This window comes from Phoxinus phoxinus (genome assembly GCF_949152265.1).
Source record: "Phoxinus phoxinus genome assembly, chromosome: 2".
Classification (NCBI taxonomy): Eukaryota; Metazoa; Chordata; class Actinopteri; order Cypriniformes; family Leuciscidae; genus Phoxinus; species Phoxinus phoxinus.
The window spans coordinates 34,658,516-34,679,839 of NC_136877.1; the positions used below are offsets into that span (position 1 = coordinate 34,658,516).

Below are 21,324 nucleotides of genomic sequence, written 5' to 3' on the forward strand. Positions count from 1 at the left end.
TTTTATGTAAATGTTTGTGTATTTCACATGGACCTACATCTAATCTTATTCAGGGCTTTTTAGGCACTTGCACTCTAAGAAATGCTGGGTTGTTTTAACCCAACTTTGGGTCAAATATGGACAAACTCAGCCGTTGGGTTACATTTTATAATTACATTTTTAACCCAACATTTGGGTTTGACCATATATGACCCAAAATTGGGTTAAAATAACCCAGCATTTTTTAGAGTGTGTGTATAACATAATTAAGGGTGTTCCATCGTTATTGGCCGATAATATATAGTTAGATCGGTGGTCTCAAGGCTGGTGTAATATTAAAGAAATATGTCTTATTAATGTTAATCAAACAACAAAAGACAAAGAAAACAAATATAATTGATTTAGTAGGATTAATCTATATTTCATTTATACAGTGAAGACTATGCAGTGACATGTTTTACATTTATTACTTTGTTCGTAAAGTTTTATTAATATTATTTATTTCATAGGAATGCTATATTTATTAAGCTCTAAGCTGTTCCTAGTCACCTCTGAGAGAGGAAATGGAATGTTGCACATGTTCCTTGCCAATAAATAGTTGTCAATTCATGATACTTTCACATCTCTTAAAGTAATTATACTTCAAATACATTGTTGTTAAGAATAGTTGGCCTATTATTTATTTGATTGGTATTGGGCAATACTGCTTCCAGTGATTGGTAATCAGTGATCAGCCCCAAAAATCCTGATTGGAACACAGTGAAATAAAACAGTAATGTAAAGTCAAATTATTTTGTGCAATAGGCTAATTAAATTCATTTTCCTACATTATTGAGTGTGCAACTTGTGGGATTGATCAAAATGGTGAGCAATAACTACGATCCACAATCATGAGTTTCAGGGCCTGAGTAGGAATCAGGGTTTGTTGTTTCAAGAAGGACCTCCACCCTGAATTTGAAGCACATTAGTCTCTTCTCACAAGCAGAAAGCCTGATGGTTTGTTTTTCCTTCAGCATTACATACAGTAGAGGTTGAACACTAAACACTGGAAGCCTATCAGTGGGTTGGATGATGTCATGCCTGACAAATTCCTATCCTTCTCTACACAAGAGACAAGTTTGAGTCATATTTGAGCTCCAGCACACTGTCTGCCATTCAGAGGACAATTGTACGGTTTGAACTACAAAATTATAAAAAGCAGAAAGATAAGTAAACAGATTGCCTTCTAGTTCACAAGCTCAGTGTAAGACACCTTTCCAAAAGGAGGATAGGCCTGATGGCCCTCAAAGATAGGGCATACGCTTTATATACTAATTCAAACACAGTACTTGGTTCTTTAAATGTTTGGGAAGACAGCACTTAAATGTTTTTCTTAAAATGTTTGGGAAAATACTGAGTGCCGTCTGACGCAGAACATGGGATTTAAACTCTGAGTAATGAGTTCCAGTCTAAACCCTCTTTGAACGAAACTACCTGAGATCCAAAAAAAAAAAATTCTACAGACTTACCCAATACTTAAAGAAGAGAAGACGACCACACACATGCACACATAATTTATACCCTATGAAAAAAGTATAAAAAAAAAAAATATATATTCACCAAGTCACACCAACACACTGGCAGCTCTATGTCCAGTCAAAGAAGGGCTTCAGCTCTGGAGTCACAGAGCAAGAAGCCAATTCCCTCATGTGAGCTCGAACACAAACATTCAGCCTTGAGAGCAAACATGTCAACCCCCCATAAAAAAAAATGAGACAGAGAAAGCTAAGGATTTACAAAAAGAGAAAGACGGCAGGAATTTCGAGAAAGGAAGTGTATTAAGCTGCTAATTCCACAGGAACATCATGCCTGTAAGCACACAGTGTGTTTGGGCTGTGCTGATAGCCTATCTGTAATGAGATATGGACAAGGCTGAACACACCACCGATCCACAAACAACATACACTGGAGTTAGACTGAGCAAAATGACCATGAGCAAAAACCATACACCTTCACCTCCCTTCTTCATTTTCTTAAATGTAAACTTTATTAGCTATTATTATTATTATTACTTTATTATATAAAATATGTGCTTGAATACAGTGAATTTTCCATTTAATTTACATTTAAAGGGATAGTTCACCCAAAATCCCGTCAATCCAAACCCAGCTGATTTTCTTTATTGTGATTAACACAATTTGTTGTTTAACAGAATATACAGGCTGCTCTTTTCCAATTCAATGAAGTGGCACATGAATGGCTCCAAAAATAACTAAAAAAAAATATCATAAAACAAAGTGCCATATACTACAAACCCTCTGAAGTTATACAACAGAACAAACGCATTCACTTAAAAAGAAACCTCCCTCTCTGCTAGAGTGCTCAAATCTCAATTACGCTTATATTCAGTTATTTAATGTAAACATCAATAAATGAGTGACATTTAACATATATCAGTGATAATCCAAAATAAATCAGTGATGATAAACATTTATTCATATTTTTGTTCAGACTGAGGCGAGGTCAAAAATGACCAATACACTAAAATGTAGTTAAGTAAACCTCTTAATAAATTATTTTTATCGGAACAGATATGTTAACAAGATTGTAAATTCTGTCATTTTCCAATCCTTTCATCAAGATACAATCATTTTTAATTATTTTAATTACATGAACTCATTGCATGTGCTATCAAAATGCATGTTAGCAAATCAGGTTGCTAGAGTTGACCAAACATGGTGCATGGTGAGAAGGAAACATTCCTCCTCTAAAGAAGGACAAGTTATGAAGATATCAGCATCAGTGGATACCTTGACAGCTTCAAATAACAGTCGTTTTAATACAATATCAGCAAGGTCAAAATTCTACATGCTTACTAATGTTTTGGCAGTACTGTCCAGATGTCCTTGACAGAATTACCTAAATGTAAGTTGCCTCCCAAAAGGGTTTGATACCGACACATCTCATGGCCAGCAAGTTATTTTCCATAGTAACCTACTCCTTCTCAATTTGGTCCATGTGTTCCCTCTCTTTCTCTCTGAATAGGTGAGCTGAGCTGGACAGAAGCTTGATGGGAATGAAACCCAAATAAAACCAGTTTTCTGGGAAGACATTTCACATTCCAGTGAGAGCAGAGAAGCTTCCCACCTTCCAGTAAGAGTGTGTGTACAGACCTGTCTGTGGCTGCACCTATTTGCGTGTCTGTGTGTGTTGTGACACTAAGAGACAGAATGTGTGTGCGTGCTTGTGTGTGTGTGTGTGTGGCTCAGCACTTTCCCAGTTCATCTCACTCAGTATACCCCTCTGTTTATCGTTCGGCCCATCTCTCTCCCTCTGTTTCTCTCTCCATCCTTCCCCTTCATTCCTTTCCACTGATCTCAGAGCCTCATCCTGTCATTTGTCTGGTGTCCATTAGAAAAAGAAGATGTGATGGGAGACAGGCTTTTCTAACGCAGCAGATGGTCTTCTTCAAGGCTCCATCAGGAAGCTCACATTAAACAAACCCATTAACTGCCAAGGCAACCTGCCTGCGTCCCAACAACACCATTGACCATGAACGATCTCTAAATAATCACATGGCCATCTCTGTGAGCGTTCACAACCCTCCGTTTCTGGAGGACAGAGATGAACTTGAGCGTGTGAATGGAGTGAGTCGGAGGGAGTGTCCGGCTGTCCTCACGATTCTCTCAGCTGGTTTAGACCAAACACAGTGAATCAAACTGGCTTTGACTAGAATTCAACACTCTAATAAATTACAGGGGGCCTCTTTACTCAGTACCCCACAGTCTGTCCTGCCTTCTCTCACAGTGCCATACACAAACTCTCTCAGACTCTCTTACAACTCTAAAGCCATTAAATGGAGTGTGAGCATTTGCAAGTGAAAATTACTTCATATATAACTTGATAATATTAATGAGCCATGCTTTCTCTATGAAAATTAGTTAAAATACATTCAAATAATTAGGAATTTCATGAAAATTTCATAAACTACTGATCTGTTACACTACACTGTTTTTTTTATAATGGCTAATGAAAGTTAAAGGGGTGGTTGAGTATGATTTCACTTTTCTAACTTTAGTTAGTGTGTAATGTTGCTGTTTGAGCATAAACAACATCTGCAAAGTTACAACGCTCAAAGTTCAAAGCAAAGGAAGATATTTGCTTTTAAAGAAAAGGACCTCAGCAAACGGCTGGTAGGGACTACACAACATTCCTCCGGGGTTAGTGACATCAGCGACCCTAAAATGTACATAAACCCCGCCCCCGGGAACACACAGTCCATGTTGAGAAGAGGAAGAGTTGTTGTATAAGAGCACATTTGTGAGTCTGCTCAAACTTTAGCATCCATCTTTTCACATGCAATAGAACGTCACTCTGTGTGCATCTCACAACAGTTCCTATACGAGCGATTTATAGATTACCATGACAGAATATCCTAAATAAAGATTAGTGGTGCATGATATATCGGCCGCCGATATAATATCGGCCGATATGGTCATTGTTTTACACATCGGTATCGTTCCGATGTCAAAATAGGGCCGATGTGAACAGGCCGATTATCATTCCTGTGTATTTGACGTGCGTGTGGGGGCGGGGATGTTTACACGAGCACATTTCAGCTGTGAACAGCGCTCGTGTGTAGGGGCGCGCGCTTTACAGAGGGTGCACCCTTTATCACGTCTCTCGTCAGAGAGAGGGGAATAACTGATACTATGGGAACCGTTTTATGTGTAGTGGTGCGTACTTTATAGTGGGCACCCGGCACACGATCAACATTTGTTATATCACCCGTGCTGGACGGGGCGAGGTTTGAACCCGTGTTTGTGTGTAGGGGCGCGCACTTCATTGTGGGCGCGCGAACTAGTCATTACACCGTGTCCTAGCTACACGCGATGCCGCGACACGAGATAAAAGGTATCTTTTCCATGTTAATCAGAGTTTATGTCCTAACCAGCCGCGACGGCGACACGCGACGATTCTATTTTAGAAACTGTTTCAATTTTTCCGCGACGTCGCGCTGGAACAACAAACACAACGTGTGGCAATGATAATCTCAGGTAGAGGATGGATACCCGACCCGAGCCCGACGGGACCCGCCGGTACCCGACGGGCCGGGCCGGGTTCGGACAGATATTTAGAAATGATGTTCGGGTTCGGGTCGGGCTCGGTCACATCAGCGCGATAAGGCATTGAACATTTTAAATTTAAAACAGCTTATGTAGGTAGCCGATGTGCCTGATGCTTTCACTTGATGCAAACGTTCGTTTTTGTGATTAAAATACATGTAAAATATTACCATAACATCCGTCTTCCTGTGTGCGGACATTTGTTTATGTAGCCGTGACAACGAAACGCGTGCATAATGTGCGCGCGCCAGGTGTTAAGAGCGCTTGTTGCTCCGCGCGCTGATGTGCTTGTCCTGTTGACATTTCCGATTGCCTTCCTACAGTTGCTTAATAAAAGCGGGCTTTCCACACAAACAAACGTACAATTGTCATTAGTATGAGAAAAAAATGGGATTTTAACTGTCGGGCTCGGGTCGGGCTCGAACATAAATATCTTTATGCCTGTCGGGCTCGGGTCGGGTTCGGTTACTGCTCTGTCGGACGCGGGCCGGGCTCGGACTGAAAAAGTCGGCCCGATCCGCACTCTAATCTCAGGCACTGTTTATGTGCTTTATTTAATGTTAAAAGCGTGTAATGTGACTTTGAATATCATTTAGTGCTCCAGCTTTGTAGCTGTAAAATCAACAATGGATAATTCACCTCAGATCTTGAAATTAAACAAATGGAAGGAAACAAGAACGTTCAAACTGAAGAAACAAATGTATTATTTGACAAAGATTGTTTAAGTAACTCAGTAGCCTATGTATTTGAATACTGTTTAAATGGTGTAATATTTGTGAATTTGATTAAGTAGCTACTTATCCATTTTCTTGCGATTGCCGTCAAGATTACTCTCTGGTGCTGTGCACTTGACGCGAGAGCCTGCCCACACGCTGTTCTGATTGGCTCTGGGTTTTGATTGATTTGTACATATGTCGCGTCGCGGCTAGAGTGGACAGACAAATAATTTGTCGCTGGATCTTATCGCATCGCGTCTGGTACACACAGGTAAAGGTGCCCAATATCAGTCATGAAAATAAATTACAAAAGTAAAAAAAAAAAAGAGTGTTTTGGAAAATAGCTCTTTATTTGATTATCATAAAAATGTGTTTTCTATACAGAGATATCGACATCGGTAAATATCGGTATCGGCCATAACAGCAATATTAATATCGGATATCGGTATCGGCCACAATATTCACATCGGTGCATCGTTAACTCCACATCAGCTGCATAAATTCATCAACTAACCATTCAGAAATGTCCTGTTGCATTCTACATGTTGTCACTTCGTCTTGAGTCTCTCCATTTTTGTCTGACTCCATTTTAACATTAAAGACAGAACAGTTTCTGTCATTTTAGTGTGTCTGCGTCAGGTAATCGCAGCTGCTAACACACAGGAGCTCTTGAAACCCCGCCCTCTGCAGCAGCAGCTCATTTGCATTTAAAGGGCCAGGCACAAAACGGTGCCATTTTACCACCCCTTTAAGTTTCATAAAGCATGTTTGAAATAAATTAGTGAAAAAATAAGAAATCCTGAAAAAGTGTATCAGAGTTTCCACAAAAATATTAAGCAGCACAACTGTTTTCAACATTGATCATTTGAAATATTAAAGTCCCCCTGTAGTCAATAACTGTATCCCTTAAAACTAAGCTTTGATCACAAAAATTACATATTTAAACAATTTATCCTGTGAAAATTATTTCTACATGCCTTAAAATAGCTTGAATGTAACTCTACACCTTTGCTTCATTTAATATACACGGATACATGCAAATTAGTATCCGCCTCCACTCAATCCCAAGAGCTTAGAATACCTGATACACTCGGTCAACTTTACTGTAGTAAACGCTACACAATGGCAAGTGGAAATACTGGTTTAATTCAGCCATTTATGTTTGAACCAGAAACTGATTCAGAAGTGGAAGGGCAAATTATACATAATGGTAATTGATATGATTAGACTCCCCTGCTTCGCAGCATATTTAATGATTATGCTAAGGCTAGCCCACACTTTGAAGGGATTGGTTACAACATATTTGTGACGTACAGAAGAGAGGCGATTTCAAGCTGCATCTTTAGTTCATTGCAGTTTTAAGGAGAAAATACTCAGCAATGGTGTTGACTGATAAATTTGCATATGGTCCGTCTTAAAGCATAATAAAAACACCACATAGGCATATATAAACAAAATTAAAAACTTGATTTTCACCACAGGGGGTCTTTAAAATGTTTTCTGAAGGATCATGTGACACTGAATGGCTGCTAAAAATTCAGCTTTGCAATCACAGGAAGAAATCACTTTTTACAATATTTTTATTTTTTTTGCAGCCTTTGTGAGATTTTTTTTTTTACTGAACCCAGACTTTTAAACAGTAGTGTATTTTTAATTTTTCTGCCCATAAGGTAATTACAAGGGCTACTGACTGGACAAAATATCAGTGTGAATTTTAAATCAACTATGCCCACAGTTTCTCAGTTAAATGCAGTCCCTAAAACCTTTGCATGAAGGATGATCTTTTCATACTCATAGTTTTTTATAGTAATATGCTCCTCATTCCTAACCTAGCTAATCTCTCCCTCTGTGTGGTTGTGTCCCATTACATTGTCCCTTGTCACCTCAAATCTAATACAAAATAATGGTTGTTTTGTCACTGTAAACTGTTGTCAATGTACCTACAGTATAGTGTTTTAAACTTCCAGTCCTGACATGACATGACTGTGTCTCTCTCTCTGGCTGTGTCTCTCTCTCTGTCTGTCTGCCTGTCTCTCTCTCTCTCACACACACACACACACACACACACACACACACACACACACACACACACACACACACACACACACACAATATTGCAAACTCTTAAAAATAGCAACGCAAAATGAAGCATGACTGGCTTAAATATGACATGCCAACCAGACGAGGAGACAGCAGAGGTTTCCAAAATGAGGAAGAACATTATGAACTGGTAATAACTGTTTATTTTACTGGCCTCTAGACATAATGTATCATCAGCTCAGTTTAAATAAATTCAACAGGTTATGCTTTTCTGTCTCTCTCACACTCATAAACACATACAAATTGTTGGCAGGGGCAGCGTGTGGACAGATGCGGGGGACCCAGGGGGGTCATCTCCAGGTCAGGAAGTGCTCGGCTGTGGGGCGATGACGGACCCTGCGACTCGAGGTCACCAGGGGTCGCGCACATGGGCAGAGAGGAAATGCCAGCCAAGTGGCACTATGTAGGACCACACACATACAAATGTTCGGCTAGAAGGAGAGGTGCCATGTTAAACACTCCTTACTGGAAGAGCTGGACAGAGAAGACATCCGCACTTCTTCAGCTGCTGGACACTTCTCAAGGAGCCTAACCACCAGCGAAAAACAACACACGCAAACCTTGGATTAGAGCTCATCTCCGGTCGGACTCCTACTGGGGACTACTTGTCAGTCCACTAATCCAGTCCTCACAGTTTCTTACAGCAGAACGGACATTTGGTGGATATTTTCTTTACATGGGACGAAGTCCACAGGACAAGGGCATGGCCAATAAGGTTTGATTTGAGGTCTGAAAGCTGCATGTATAAACACTTGCAATGCTTTAAGAAGTTCTGGCAGCCTAACAGTCTCTCTCTTTGTCCCCCATCCACCATTTCCGAGTGAGAGAAAAGCTCTTGCGTGTCTCTCAACCCATCATGAGCCTTCGTTTATGCTCATCAGAAATAGAAAAGTACAAAGAAGGAGAGATATAAAACAAGGAACCTAAAAGGGAAAGATACTTGACAGTGATTTTTTTAGGAATGGAAATTGTAAAGAATTTAACCATTTTAGTTCAAATTCCTTGACGATCCTATCGTCAAATTATGAGGTATTCAATGATAAAATCACAAAAAAATATATACTTTACAAACGTAAAATAAGTCTTGTAAAGCGTGTTGTCTTTTTTTTTTTTTTGGCAGATTTAATTGAATCCAATATAGCCCCATTCACACAGCACTTTGAACCCGGCAAATTGCCGGCAAATTGCCGGAACGCCTTCTGTGTGAACGCAAACACGACCCGGGTTTAATGCCGGGATCGATGCCGGGTTGGGGACCTAGTAACATTGCCGTGTTCAGACCCGGAACGCGCGCTGTGTGAACAAAAGCCAGGACAAATGCCGTAAGGGGTGTGTCGTAGTGATGATGTACGAGCCTTCGCAATGTGGTAGTTATCGTGCGACTCTGTTACTCTGTTAGAAGAAAGTTTGTGTTCGTCATCGATACAAGAAAGAACGAAAAGATGTCTGCAAACTGGACTGAAGCAGAGACCCGAGAGCTCCTTGCAATCCGCGCCGAAGCTGAGATCGTTCGTTCGCCACCTTATACGTAACGTCACGCGTCTATCCGGGACATACCCGGGTTGTGTGTGAACGCGCTCTCTGATTCCGGCAAATCACTGGCAGTGTGAATGAACCATTTTCAAACGAACCCGGGTCAAATCCCGGGTCACTTTATCCGTGTATTTTCCAGAATCTCTGTGTGAAAGGGGCTTATTTGGCCTTAAATATTAAACAACAACATTACAATACCAATCAAAAATGTCCTTAATATTTATAAAATTCTACTGACAAACTTCATAATGTGCATCTTTAAGTACATAATGTCATATAAGGAACCAGTCAGTAACTAAACTGACTGAAGTCTCATAGTAAGTTATAAGCTGTATGTGTTTGTTTCACTAAAAAGATCCAATTCATTAAAGTGATTTGTTCATGAATCAGACAACATGGTCACACAGTATGTTTTTGATTCACTAAAAATAACTGATTAATACGAGTCATTTATTCTGTAATCTGACTATATTGTTCAAGTTGTAGATTCAAGAGCGGTCTCGTGGTGCCTATGAACATGTAGTGCATGAAACTCTGTCAGTATTATTTAAAGGGGCAAAAAAATTAAAATGTAAAAATGTCACGTATTAATTGCAAAACTAATTGTAACGAAACTTAAAAAAAACTAGACCTTCCCCGACTTCCTAGGTCGTCTATGAAAGATTGTAGACCCAGGTGGTTATTGCCGGGAAAATCAGAAGGATGTGACGTTTACGCATGCTCCTGAGAGCCTCTCTTCCATTCTATGACACATTAAATTAATACATAGAATGTTCAGGATATTGCCAAAAGAGCTATTCTGTACTGTGAAGTCAATGTGTCATGCAAAAACAGAGAGATAAATTCAAACTATGGTCTCACATTGTCAGATATAGTCTATAGTCTCAAATATACTTTATAAATCAAACTATCATAACAGATTAATTTCAAGTTAAGTCACCTTTATTTATATAGTGCTTTATACAATTGTTTCAAAGCAGCTTTACAAGCTTTGTTCAGCTAAAATCAGTTCAGTGTTGATTCAGTTCCATTGTAAAGATCATCAATTATTAAATTAGTTAATTTCATCTATATAGCAGTTCTGAAAAAAAAGGGATGTCCTCGTCCAGCTCAGTTCAGTTATCATACAACAGCGTCAGTGCTGTCAAATCAATAATATTGTTGAATATTGAATATTATTAATTACTTAATCTGTCAACATGATGCTGGTGAATTGCAGAGCTCGTGCAAACATATCCACATCGCTATGATCAGATGCTTTCTCACTGCTGTCATTTTTATTGGGTTTATTTTGTTTCTAAGAGGAAAGTGTGTAGCATCTATTTACATATTCATCTAAACATCGCTCTTACTTCATTTAACCCTAAACAAAAAAAACAAAAAAAGGACTTCGCTGTGAGTATATTGGGGCATTACGTTTCGTGTGCAGGAGTGCGAGCACAAGCAGAAAGTTGCTGGCTGCTGTTCACTTAACAGCCACCGGTGACGCTAATAATAAGGGTTTCTGAATTCTCCAGATAGCTGCTTTGAAAAATTAAGAGTCATGGATAAATAAATAAAAACTTGTTACCAACGCTAGATTTTTTTGTATTAAGTTCAATGTTTGCGACTCAAACTGGATGTATACGCAAAGTTGCTCTTGTAAAAACGAAAATGAAGTCACAGACATTCATAAGGCTTCACCTTTAACGGCTGAGAGAGTCTTTGCCAGAACGCTGAACACAGAGGGCCCTCTTCTCCTCCAGAGCTCTTCTCATGACCTGTGTGTGTGTGTGTGTGTGTGTAGGTATGACTGAAGGCTGCCTGTGCTCATGTGCATATAAAACAACCTTTATCCTGAACCATCCCAATTCACATAACATCAGTTAGAGCTGTAAATCATTTGTGCAGCACTGAGGCGTACAAACCATCTTCAGGTAAAACATTGCATCTAAGGTTTAGCTAATCCATAGTTTTCACCTTAGTAATTTTATCTGATAGATTCAAGAAGAGTGTGTGCCTCTTTCTGGTGGCCTGCTCAAAAAATCTAAATCAAAAGAAGAGCAAATGACAAACTTTCATCCTCCAATTCACTCTCGAACACCATTAAAAGTGCATTACCCAACCAGGCATTTTCTGTCTTGTACCCTCTGACTGCACAGAAACGGTATTGTCTTCAGACGTGAATGTGAAAAAACAAGATCACTAATCGCTCTATACATTCAGTCAGGGAAAGGTGTGGAAAAATGGTGCTGCCGGTTCCATCTGACTGAGCTTGTAGACGTGCAACCCTTCTCACAGCCTTTAAGATGGAAAAGAACATGGAGTCTCTGTTTTGTTAATGGGACACAAAGGCACATTCCAGCTCCTCAATGCTGAAGGGCTTTACTGAGGCTGAGGCAAGAGTGGGCTAATGGCGTGTGGACAGACGGTTAAGGGGGGATATCCCCAGTCCCCACTGCACTAAGCCGGCGCACCACACACACACACACATACACAAGGGAAATTCTTTCAGCCAGTGACGGGACACCAAAAAAGAGGCAAGGTAAATTGAAAAGTAGCATGGGTCAAAAATAAAGAAGTCACGCGCTTGACTATGAAGGACATACAATTGAATTGTAACAAAAAATAAAAAAAATTTAAACTTACTGGATAAGAACAAGATAAGTAAGGAAAGAAGAGAAAAAAGAAAAGTATTATGCAATGTGAGTAGCAAGGCTGTCTTGGGGATAAAGTGAATAACAAAAGTAAAACAATTAACAAAAACAACCATGTAAGAAACTTTAAATTATTACAAGAAAAAAAAATATATATACTTTTTCAAATATATGAGACGAGTTAAGCATAACACCCCCACCCCCAACAAAACAGACAATTTTTTTACTGGGTGCTTGTTAAAACACTATCAAGGCCAAAGTGCACTGTAATATGCTATGAACCACCTGCATGGGAGTTAAATAAATATATAGTTACATCCGTACATACAGCTCAGTCAAGGTCAAAGTTTCCCTGGTGTGGAGCGATACTACAGTGCATATTTGTTTCTTAAGCCGGTGCTAAGTCTCTCACTCGCCCTGCTACGATACTCCACCTAAACAGAGTATGATTAACCTGGAGTATTGTGCAACAACCTGTTGAAGTAAGCAAACTATATTAACCCCACTGAGGGCTGCTATCTAGACTAGAGAATAATGATCAAACAGACTGTGCCCACTCTCTCTCACACTTTTTACTTGTTTCCCTCCCTTTTTTTCTCTGACCCTCCGAATCCTGATATCCTCCAACATATTTTTCTTTGTCACTTTACCAGTTTTCAACTTCAACTCCCTCCCTCTATTGTCCTTTCTCTCACTAATTCTCCAGTTCTGTTCTTCTCTGCAGGGAGAGACAGTGTGGCGACAGCTGAAGGCAACCCAGAGTACGGGCAGAGAGAACAGCCCAACTATTATCAATTACATAAATAAATACCAGAAATGCAGTAAAGCGTGCAGCAGGCCGACGCAGCCGGATGCAGCAATGCGGCTGGAGCGGTGGCAGCGCATTTCACAACTTATTATGACTATTACCACACAGACTGACTGACAGATGTCCCATCATCTGCTAATCATCATTTGCGGACTGATCAGAAATGTGCATTTTATAAAAAATTGGACCACACTAAAACACAAACGGTTTAAATATAGACACCTTTCATCACTAACATAGTTTCCAGATTAACCAGTATGTTACAAATAAGAGAAAATACGATCACACATTAATTTTATAGTTTTCAAAATAATTAAGTGGAAGTGGCAACAGAGCTTTTCTTCCCTATTGTGACTTACATCCAAGTGTAACGGATTGTTGAAAAAGAAAAAATATAGGACGGAGAACAGGTTCAATGCATCAGTTGTTAATTGGATGTTGAGATGTGGTTGTTCCACTCAAACACGAAGGTGAGCTTGCACACGATTGTGGAGGGATGGGTTTTAAGTAGACTAATTATTTGAAGAAGTCCGGCATACGTCAGTTTTTTTTATTTTTTATAATTTATTTTTACATTTTGAAAGTGAATGGATCACAATAAATAACATCTATAACATGTACTTACAAAATAGATAGGGATCGTTTTCATTCCATGCTGAATTATAAATAAATAATTCAAACCAATTGGGACATTTTGAGACATTTTTCATCTCAATGGCAAAAAGTGTCCCAATTTAGCTTACCTGAATTCGCCCTAGTCAAACAATATAATGTGGCTTGCTGGTGAATTGGTCCATATTGGTCAAGAAACATTAAACAACATGCTGTTGGTTATAATGATAACACTGCCTAACAAAATGTTTTACAGAATTTTTTTTTTTTTTTTTTTAAATCAATCGGAGTATTAGCATCCTGCTGATGCCTACACATGCATCCCTCCTATTTCCATATAATTCACTGACATCTAAGATAACCACTGCCGCAGCTAGTGTTAACTCAGTGGCTTTATTTCTGGCTTTATCGCTTCTCCAGACTGGACTTAGCTTGGCGTTGAGTTACATGCTGCAGCTTGGCAGAGATATTTAGAGAGCCCGGTCAAGCTGTTTTCAAAATGTATGTGCTCCAAGAGAGAGCTGCAGAATAAACACTCGCCTCCAGACGTGCTTCTAAACAATTTGGCAGAAAAGTAACACACTTAATTACAACAGAGTAAAAGCACAATAAATGCCGGTAAAGTCTAATGAGGTGAGGGACATGATTCGCACGTGCCACAGACACTGGGGCCTCGCTCAGCCCAGCAATAAACCAGCCTTTCTGTATTAACAGACGGAAAAACTTGAGGGGCAAAAAGTTCTCAAAGTCAACCGGTGAGACATAAAACTATGCACGGTTGATGCGAATGCTTGTTGATACAGACCAATGGAGTCAGCATCAAGAATTAAGGCCCATTAACACCAAGGTCAATAACTATAAAGTTTTAATAATCATTCAAATTCTATGAGAATAAGGCCACACGATATAGCTGGAATCACTTTTAGAACAAATTTTCCCCCAGCTGATGAACAATAAAAACAATCAGAATCCAACCGACTTTAAGGAGCTTGAGCATTTAAAACGACACAATAAAGACAGCATAACTGCATGCTCACTCTTATAATAAAAAAGAACGCTATTGTGCATTGGCATGGATGCTAATTTAGTTGTTCTTTATAGTTTAGTTTTAGTTCTTATTGTGAACGGGCCTTTAGTCAGTAATGGTAAATGTTACTGTTTGACAGTACTTACACATACTTAAATTATACTTGTGTCTTTTAATGTGGGAGGGCTCCTGGATTATCAGTGATTCAAAGTTCAATAAAAAAATGAAGAACATGTAACCGTAACAAAAATCTGAAATATATAATACTAGTGTCTGTTGTGCACTGCAAAAAAATAAAAAAAAGATCAGCAGTTGACTGCTGAGAAAGACATTTGTGGAAAGCCCTATTCATAGAAAAGCACCTCAACTCACCTCAATTTATAAATAACTGGCTCAAAATCTATCTTTTTTTATGCTGCATGGGTTTAAAAGCAGGCTGGTAATGTTTTAAAGGCTGGCTGCATTCAATAATAAATGAGCAGCCCTCTCTATATTAACCGCAGGGGTCATATGGCATTTAGTCTGTTACACTCACACGAAGTACTAAGAAGCGGCCCAAGGTGGACTTTGAGCTACAACACTAAAAATCTCACCTAGGAATTTCTGAAGAAATTTAGCTAATATTTGTACTGTAATAATGCTTACTTACTACCAGTCATTTCCATCATCAAAACTACTTAATTTGGATTTTTCACCCTTAATCTTGAACATTTTGTACTGCAGCTTAGTGCTATGCTGTGAATAAAAGTGAGTGTATAGCCTAAGGAGTGTTTCTGAGTCACAAAAGAGTTTATCATGGTTTGATACTACATGATCGGATCTTACTAACTTGAAGTCTGAAAACAATTTTAGACTTGTTTTAGACAGACAAATTATGGTTAGTTTACGTAAATGTATGAACTAGACATGAGTCATTATTTTAGCGGGATTGCTAAATGCATTCGTAATTCTACAGTAATTCGTAAAAAAACACACAAAAAAAACATGTAACGTTTAATAAGGACTTTTTAGATATGGGAGCCAAATACGTCTAGAACAAGGTTTTCTACAGTATGCACTTGTTCCCAGCATGCACTTGATTGTTAAACGTTATTGTAGTAACTTACAGGTAATATGTGAAAGCGCTGAGGCCGGTGGGAACAGTGGTCAGTCCTCGTCCAGAACAGTCTGCTCCTCCGTCCTCATCGCAGCGGCACAGCGGAGAGCATGTGGCCGGAGTGGACTGTCCCTCTCCCGCAGTGGCTGACTGTCCCCCTATCCACAAGCCCAACACAAGCATTCGGACTGCCAGCAATGCCATTATTCTCTTCATTTCGACCCAAAAGACCCTCGAAGGCAAATGCGTTGTTTGTTTCGCCAGCAAACGGAGGTAGTGATAGTTCCTTCAACATAAGAACAAGTACAATATCAAGCTCTCAGAAGTCTTTAGGTTGAATTCGCTGGGTTTAATCAGATTTAGGCATGATGTGGGCGATTTAATGGACTAAAATTAAGCTACAGCATGTTTTATTGTTTGTGAGTGCCTAAAAGAAACGTTATGCTACCTGCTTTTCTTTCAGCCATGATCGGTGTAAATAAGTGCTCTTACCTAATGCCCGCGAACGATAAGCAGATCGGGCCAGTCAACGGTCATTCTGCGCGGAGTCTCGAGCTTCACGCCTCCAAAAACACAAAATAAACACCTTTAGCTTAAATTCCCGGGTCTAAACAAACGGGGCTCCAGATTGGCGTGATTCGCTAAGCGTCAGCTTCCAGGAAAACACTCACAAAACCGCGACAAACACAGCGGTTACAACAGCATTTTCACTCTCTCCCTCTCTCTGATTTGTTTCCTGTAGAAAACACGGTCAGCTTTCAGTCGAGCCTCACGTTTCCCCCTCTACACTCTCTCTCTCTCTCTCTCTCTCTCTCTCTCTCTCTCTCTCTCTCTCTCTCTCTCTCTCTCTCTCTCTCTCTCTCTCTCTCTCTCTGCAGGACAGCCAGTGAGGTGCTGAATATGTTAATACAAACCTACATATTAATGATTTCTCGACGTCAGTTGTGTAAAGCCGAAAGTAGCGAACTTGTGACTGTGAAATATACAAAAGCCTTATTTACATAGCCTAATCAAGAAATGGGTTTACTAATAAGCCTATTAATTTGGGGTGGGGGGTTAAAACTACACAAATGCATAGTGTTTCTTTAGCTATTCACACCCTGTTTTGCAAAATCGCAAATGATATTGGCATACAACACAGTGGACATATAATTAGCCTCGCAGTTGTCATCTGTGATCAATAAAACAACTCTTTATCATTTTCTAGATAAAACCTTAACAATTAAAAGCCTTTTATTCACTTTTAGAATTACATAACAGCTGTGGGGAAAATAGCCTACTGGGGGTCATTCAAAAGAGATTAGAGATAAACTAATCCAAATTCATTAAATAGAATACACTGCGACACAGCTCAAGCAGGTACACAGTACAGCTGAGAACAAAGTATAAGTTTACATGTATGCATTTAAAAGGGGTCCTATTATGCTTTTCCTCTTTTTCAACTTTAGCAATTGTGTAATGTTGCTGTTTGAGTATAAAAAAAAGATATGCAAGGTTACAAAGCTCCACTCCAAAGGGAGATATTTTATTTAACATAATCTCCTTTTCAAGAACTACAACAAACAGCTCGTTTGGACTACAACTCGTTTTTTCCTTGATCTTATGAAGTCACAATGTTACTCATTTAAATAACCTGCACCCACGGAATAGCTACACCAAAAAAAGGGAGTGAGGCCTGGTTGAGCTGCGCTAGAGAAGATGAAGAGTGTTGCTATCTCGAAGAGAAGCTGTTTTTCCACTCCATTTCCAAAACCCCTCTGTTTGGCCTTCTTAAGGTGGACAAAATTAGAGTAGTTAAAATGTATTTATTTTCTGCATGATCCTCTTGTTCGTTAACATTGTCAGGGTCTGAATCAGGCTCGATCTGATTTGAAATTGACGCCATCCTTAATATTTTAGCAGAACTTTCTGTTATGGAGGGGAGGAACTTTTCCCAAACATGTGCTACACGGTGCCATTCACAATCACAACTCATTGGGCCAGCTAACCAATGACAGCACATTTTGTATTTCAGAAGGATGGGCTTCATCAAAACAGGAACTTATGATGTGTTGGAGCCAGACCGGGGAGAGAGGTGCTTTAATAATGTTGTGGTAACCCACAAGTAAGACTGAAAGAGACATTCACCAAGGGACTGTACCTCTAAGGGAGAGTTGTTTTGATATAGGAGTTCCGGGTTAATCTGTTGTTGCTGTTATGATCTCACTCGCTGCACAATGTGATTGTTTATTGAAGTGGAGACTAAAGCTAACTCGACGCATCTCTGTCTCTTGTCTCCTCACTGATTGCACTCCACATTGGTGACCCCGACGCGAGTTGGATACAGCTGAATTATGTCACACGACGACGGTGGTGAAAATGCTGCTGCTAGCGGCGTGGCTAATGTCGGCGCTATCTACTATTCAAGTTACCGGACTTTTGGCAGCATAATCCATGGCCGTGGTTTCAACACATCGAGGCCCAGTTCCAACTGAGAGAATTACACAGGAAGTTACAAAGTATTTCCAAGTGTAGATGCCTTAGATGCCTCGACGACTGCCAGGGCTATGGCGCTGTTAGAGGCTCCTCCGGCTGACGGCAAGTACGACGCACTCAAAACATTCCTGTTGAACCTCTTTGAACTGTCGGAGCTGGAGAAGGCCGACCGCCTGCTGTCCCTGAAAGGCCTTGGCGACAGCAAGCCGTCAGAGTTAATGGAGATTATGCTGGCTGTGCTAGGCGCGGCGGATCCCTCGTTCCTCTTCGCCCACATTTTCCTGCGGCAGCTTCCAGTGCCTGTGTGCACCGTACTGGCCAGTTCCCCCCAACCTTGCTCCAGAGACTACCATGCGCTGGCTGTGGAGACAGACAGGATTTTCCTCGCCAACCAGCAACCCCCCAGTGCACGTCTGCCCCGCTTCCACCCACGGAGGATGACCCGGACACCGCAGCTACTGTGACGGCCCGCCGACAGCGTGAGGACGGGTGGTGTTATCACCATTCCAGGTTTGGGGCCAAAGCCAAGCATTGTCGTCAGCCTTGCAGTTTTGGAGCACAGGGAAAAGCCAGGCCCGGTGCTCATTAGCAGCTATGGGCGTGACTGCAAGCTGTTATTCATCACTGACACCTTGTCCGGCCGGCGGCTGCTGGTCGATTCTAGGGCTCAGCGCAGCATCCTGCCGGCGAAGCCTGTGGACACCATGGCTGGCGGACTTGGCCCCCCGATGGACACCGCCAACGGCACACCCATTCGTACCTATGGCACGAGGCATGTGGAGGTGTGTTTCGGCAGGGGGCGTTTCGGCTGTGACTTCGTCATGGCCGCCGTGTCTACGTCGCTCCTAGGGGCGGATTTCCTCTGCGCTTACAGACTGTTGGTGTTACAAACTGCCGCCTGATCGACCCCCTCTCTTTTGCTTCGTACCCCTTCACGCTAGGGGGGATGGGGGCACTTTGTCTGTCGAACACGCTTGCCACCGGGGACCTGTATCAACGCCTACTTGCTGAGTTCCCTGACATCACCACGCCCACGTTTTCATCGGCGGTGGCTAAGCATGGCGTGGACCACTACATCACCACGGTTGGCCCCCCAGTCTATGCACGAGCCCGGCGCCTCGACCCTGCCAAGCTCACGGTCGCCAGGGAGGAGTTCGCCACCATGGAGCACCTTGGAATCATGTCCTCACCATGGTGGACAGGACCACCAGGTGGCCAGAAGTGGTTCCCCTGTCCTCCATTACATCAGCTGAAGTTGCCCGGGCGTTCATTATGGCTTGGGTGGCCCGTTTCGGCACACCGTCCGACCTCTCCTCGGACCGAGGTCCGCAGTTCACATCGACTGCGGTCGCCGAGGTCCTGGGGGTGAAGGTCCACCGTACCACAGCCTATAACCCACAGAGCAACGGACTTTGTGAGCGGTTTAATCGTGACATGAAGGCCACGCTCAGGGCCAGCCTTACAGGCAGCGACTGGGCTGACTGCCTCCCATGGGTTATGCTTGGCTTTCACTCTGCCCCCAAGGAAGATCTTCAAGCCTCATCGGCCGAGCTGATGTACGGCCAGCCTCTGCGCATCCCAGGGGAGTTTCTTCCAGATGCCACGGCCCCGTGGTCGGTTGCCTCCCATCTTGCTGTGTCTCGGGACATTGCCGACGCTTTCGTTCCTATTCCAACGTCTCACCATGGCCTCCCCCAGTCCTACGTGCCCAAGGATTTACCGTCAGCCAAGTATGTCTTCATCCGCCATGATGGCCATCGTACCCCGCTGCGGCCCCCCTACGATGGGCCCTTTCGTGTCCTGGTGGGAGGGTCTAAGAACTTTGTTGTGGATATGGGGGGCAGGCCTGAGCGGGTGGCTATAGACCGTCTCAAGCCTGCTCATGTGGATATTGGCGAACCGCTTCAGCTGGCTCTGCCCCCACGGCGAGGGCGCCCCCCTGCGGCAGCCTTGAACCCTGCCCCTGCCCCGCCTCTTGCACTTTGCCCCTCTCCTGTTAGCGCAGCCGGTATGGCCGCCCGGTCCTCCCCCTACACGTTGACTTTTAGGGACTGTTATGAGCTGGACTGTTCTGTTTTGCACTAGTGAATAGTGTCCTATGTTCTATTTGGGGTATCTGTTCGGTCTGGCTCTGTCATTATGGGTGAATTCTGGGGGGGCCTGTGTGGTGACCCACAAGTTAGACTGAAAGAGACATTCACCAAGGGACTGTAGCTTTAAGGGAGAGTTGTTATGATATAGGAGTTCCGGGTTAACGTGTTGTTGCTGTTTTGATCTCACTCGCTGTACAGTGTGATTGTTTATTGAAGTGGAGAGTAAAGCTGACTCGACGCATCTTCGTCTATTGTCTCATCACTGATTGCACTCCACAATGTAAAATATGTGAAAAATAATGAATTTTTTTGAACAATCAAGAATGAAAACATTCTACACCCAAAAACAAAATCAAGACTTTGTAAAAGGGCATAATAGGACCCCTTTAAGCGAGTTGCTTTCTATTCAATTGGCTTCCCCTGGGAATCGAACCCATGACCTTGGCTTTGCTTGTGCCCTGCTCTACTGTTGGAGCTAGTGAAAGAAAATATGCACCATACTGAGAGCACTGCATAACACTGGCCTCTAGAGTGTTCCCCAAAAAAAAGCCATTTCTCAAAAAGAACCATGTAAATAGACAGCCAAGATAGATAGACAGGCAGAGTTCAAAGTCTTATGAGTAAAACCTCTTCAAACAGACACGAGCTCAAAAACCTGCTCCTGACTTTTCAGTTCTGCACAGATTTTATAAATATTATAGAAATGATCAAGATGATTGGTGAGTAACACTTTTATCCAAACCAAATTACAAATGAGGAAAATCACACATACCCACAAAGCACAAAACTAGAGCATACGTGTATATGAAAAAAGAGAGGGAAAAAAGAGAAAGATAAAAAGACATTAAAAATAAACGATTTGCTTCGAAAGAGCTTTAAACCATCACATGGAATAGATGTGGAATCTTTAATTTAGTGAAACGAGAAGTGTCTAAATACTTTTGCAAGGTATTGTATATTTAAAGCATTATTTGCAGATTTTTACAGTGATATTTTTTTCCTTTTGGACTCACCAAAGTTTGGAATTTATTCATGTTTGAAAAGGCCAAGAGATTACAATATATAATTCATGCTGCATATTATAAACTGTCTGTGATAACATAAGAGAATCCCTCTCTTAGTCTGCCAATGCTCCTGTTTTTCT

General features: G+C 41.5%; 2 protein-coding genes across 3 annotated transcripts in view; one reads left to right on the plus strand and one right to left on the minus strand.

Annotated features, from left to right (window-relative positions):
- The window catches only part of kcna4 (potassium voltage-gated channel, shaker-related subfamily, member 4), a gene marked incomplete at its 5' end in the record, with an annotated part of 116,274 nt that extends 104,687 nt beyond the window's left edge, over window positions 1–11,587 (plus strand). For both annotated transcript variants that reach the window (XM_079605049.1, XM_079605050.1), the window contains 3 exons: window positions 3,004–3,111; window positions 7,935–8,030; window positions 8,154–11,587. The remainder of the gene's footprint in view (window positions 1–3,003; window positions 3,112–7,934; window positions 8,031–8,153) is intronic.
- Window positions 1–16,373, minus strand: part of lgr4 (leucine-rich repeat containing G protein-coupled receptor 4) — a 60,226-nt gene extending 43,853 nt beyond the window's left edge. Inside the window, 3 exon segments of the mRNA XM_079605048.1 lie at window positions 15,623–15,898; window positions 16,105–16,175; window positions 16,284–16,373. Coding sequence (XP_079461174.1) covers window positions 15,623–15,828 — 206 coding nt within the window. The 5' untranslated portion in view covers window positions 15,829–15,898; window positions 16,105–16,175; window positions 16,284–16,373.
- Window positions 16,374–21,324: the final 4,951 nt, after the last annotated feature.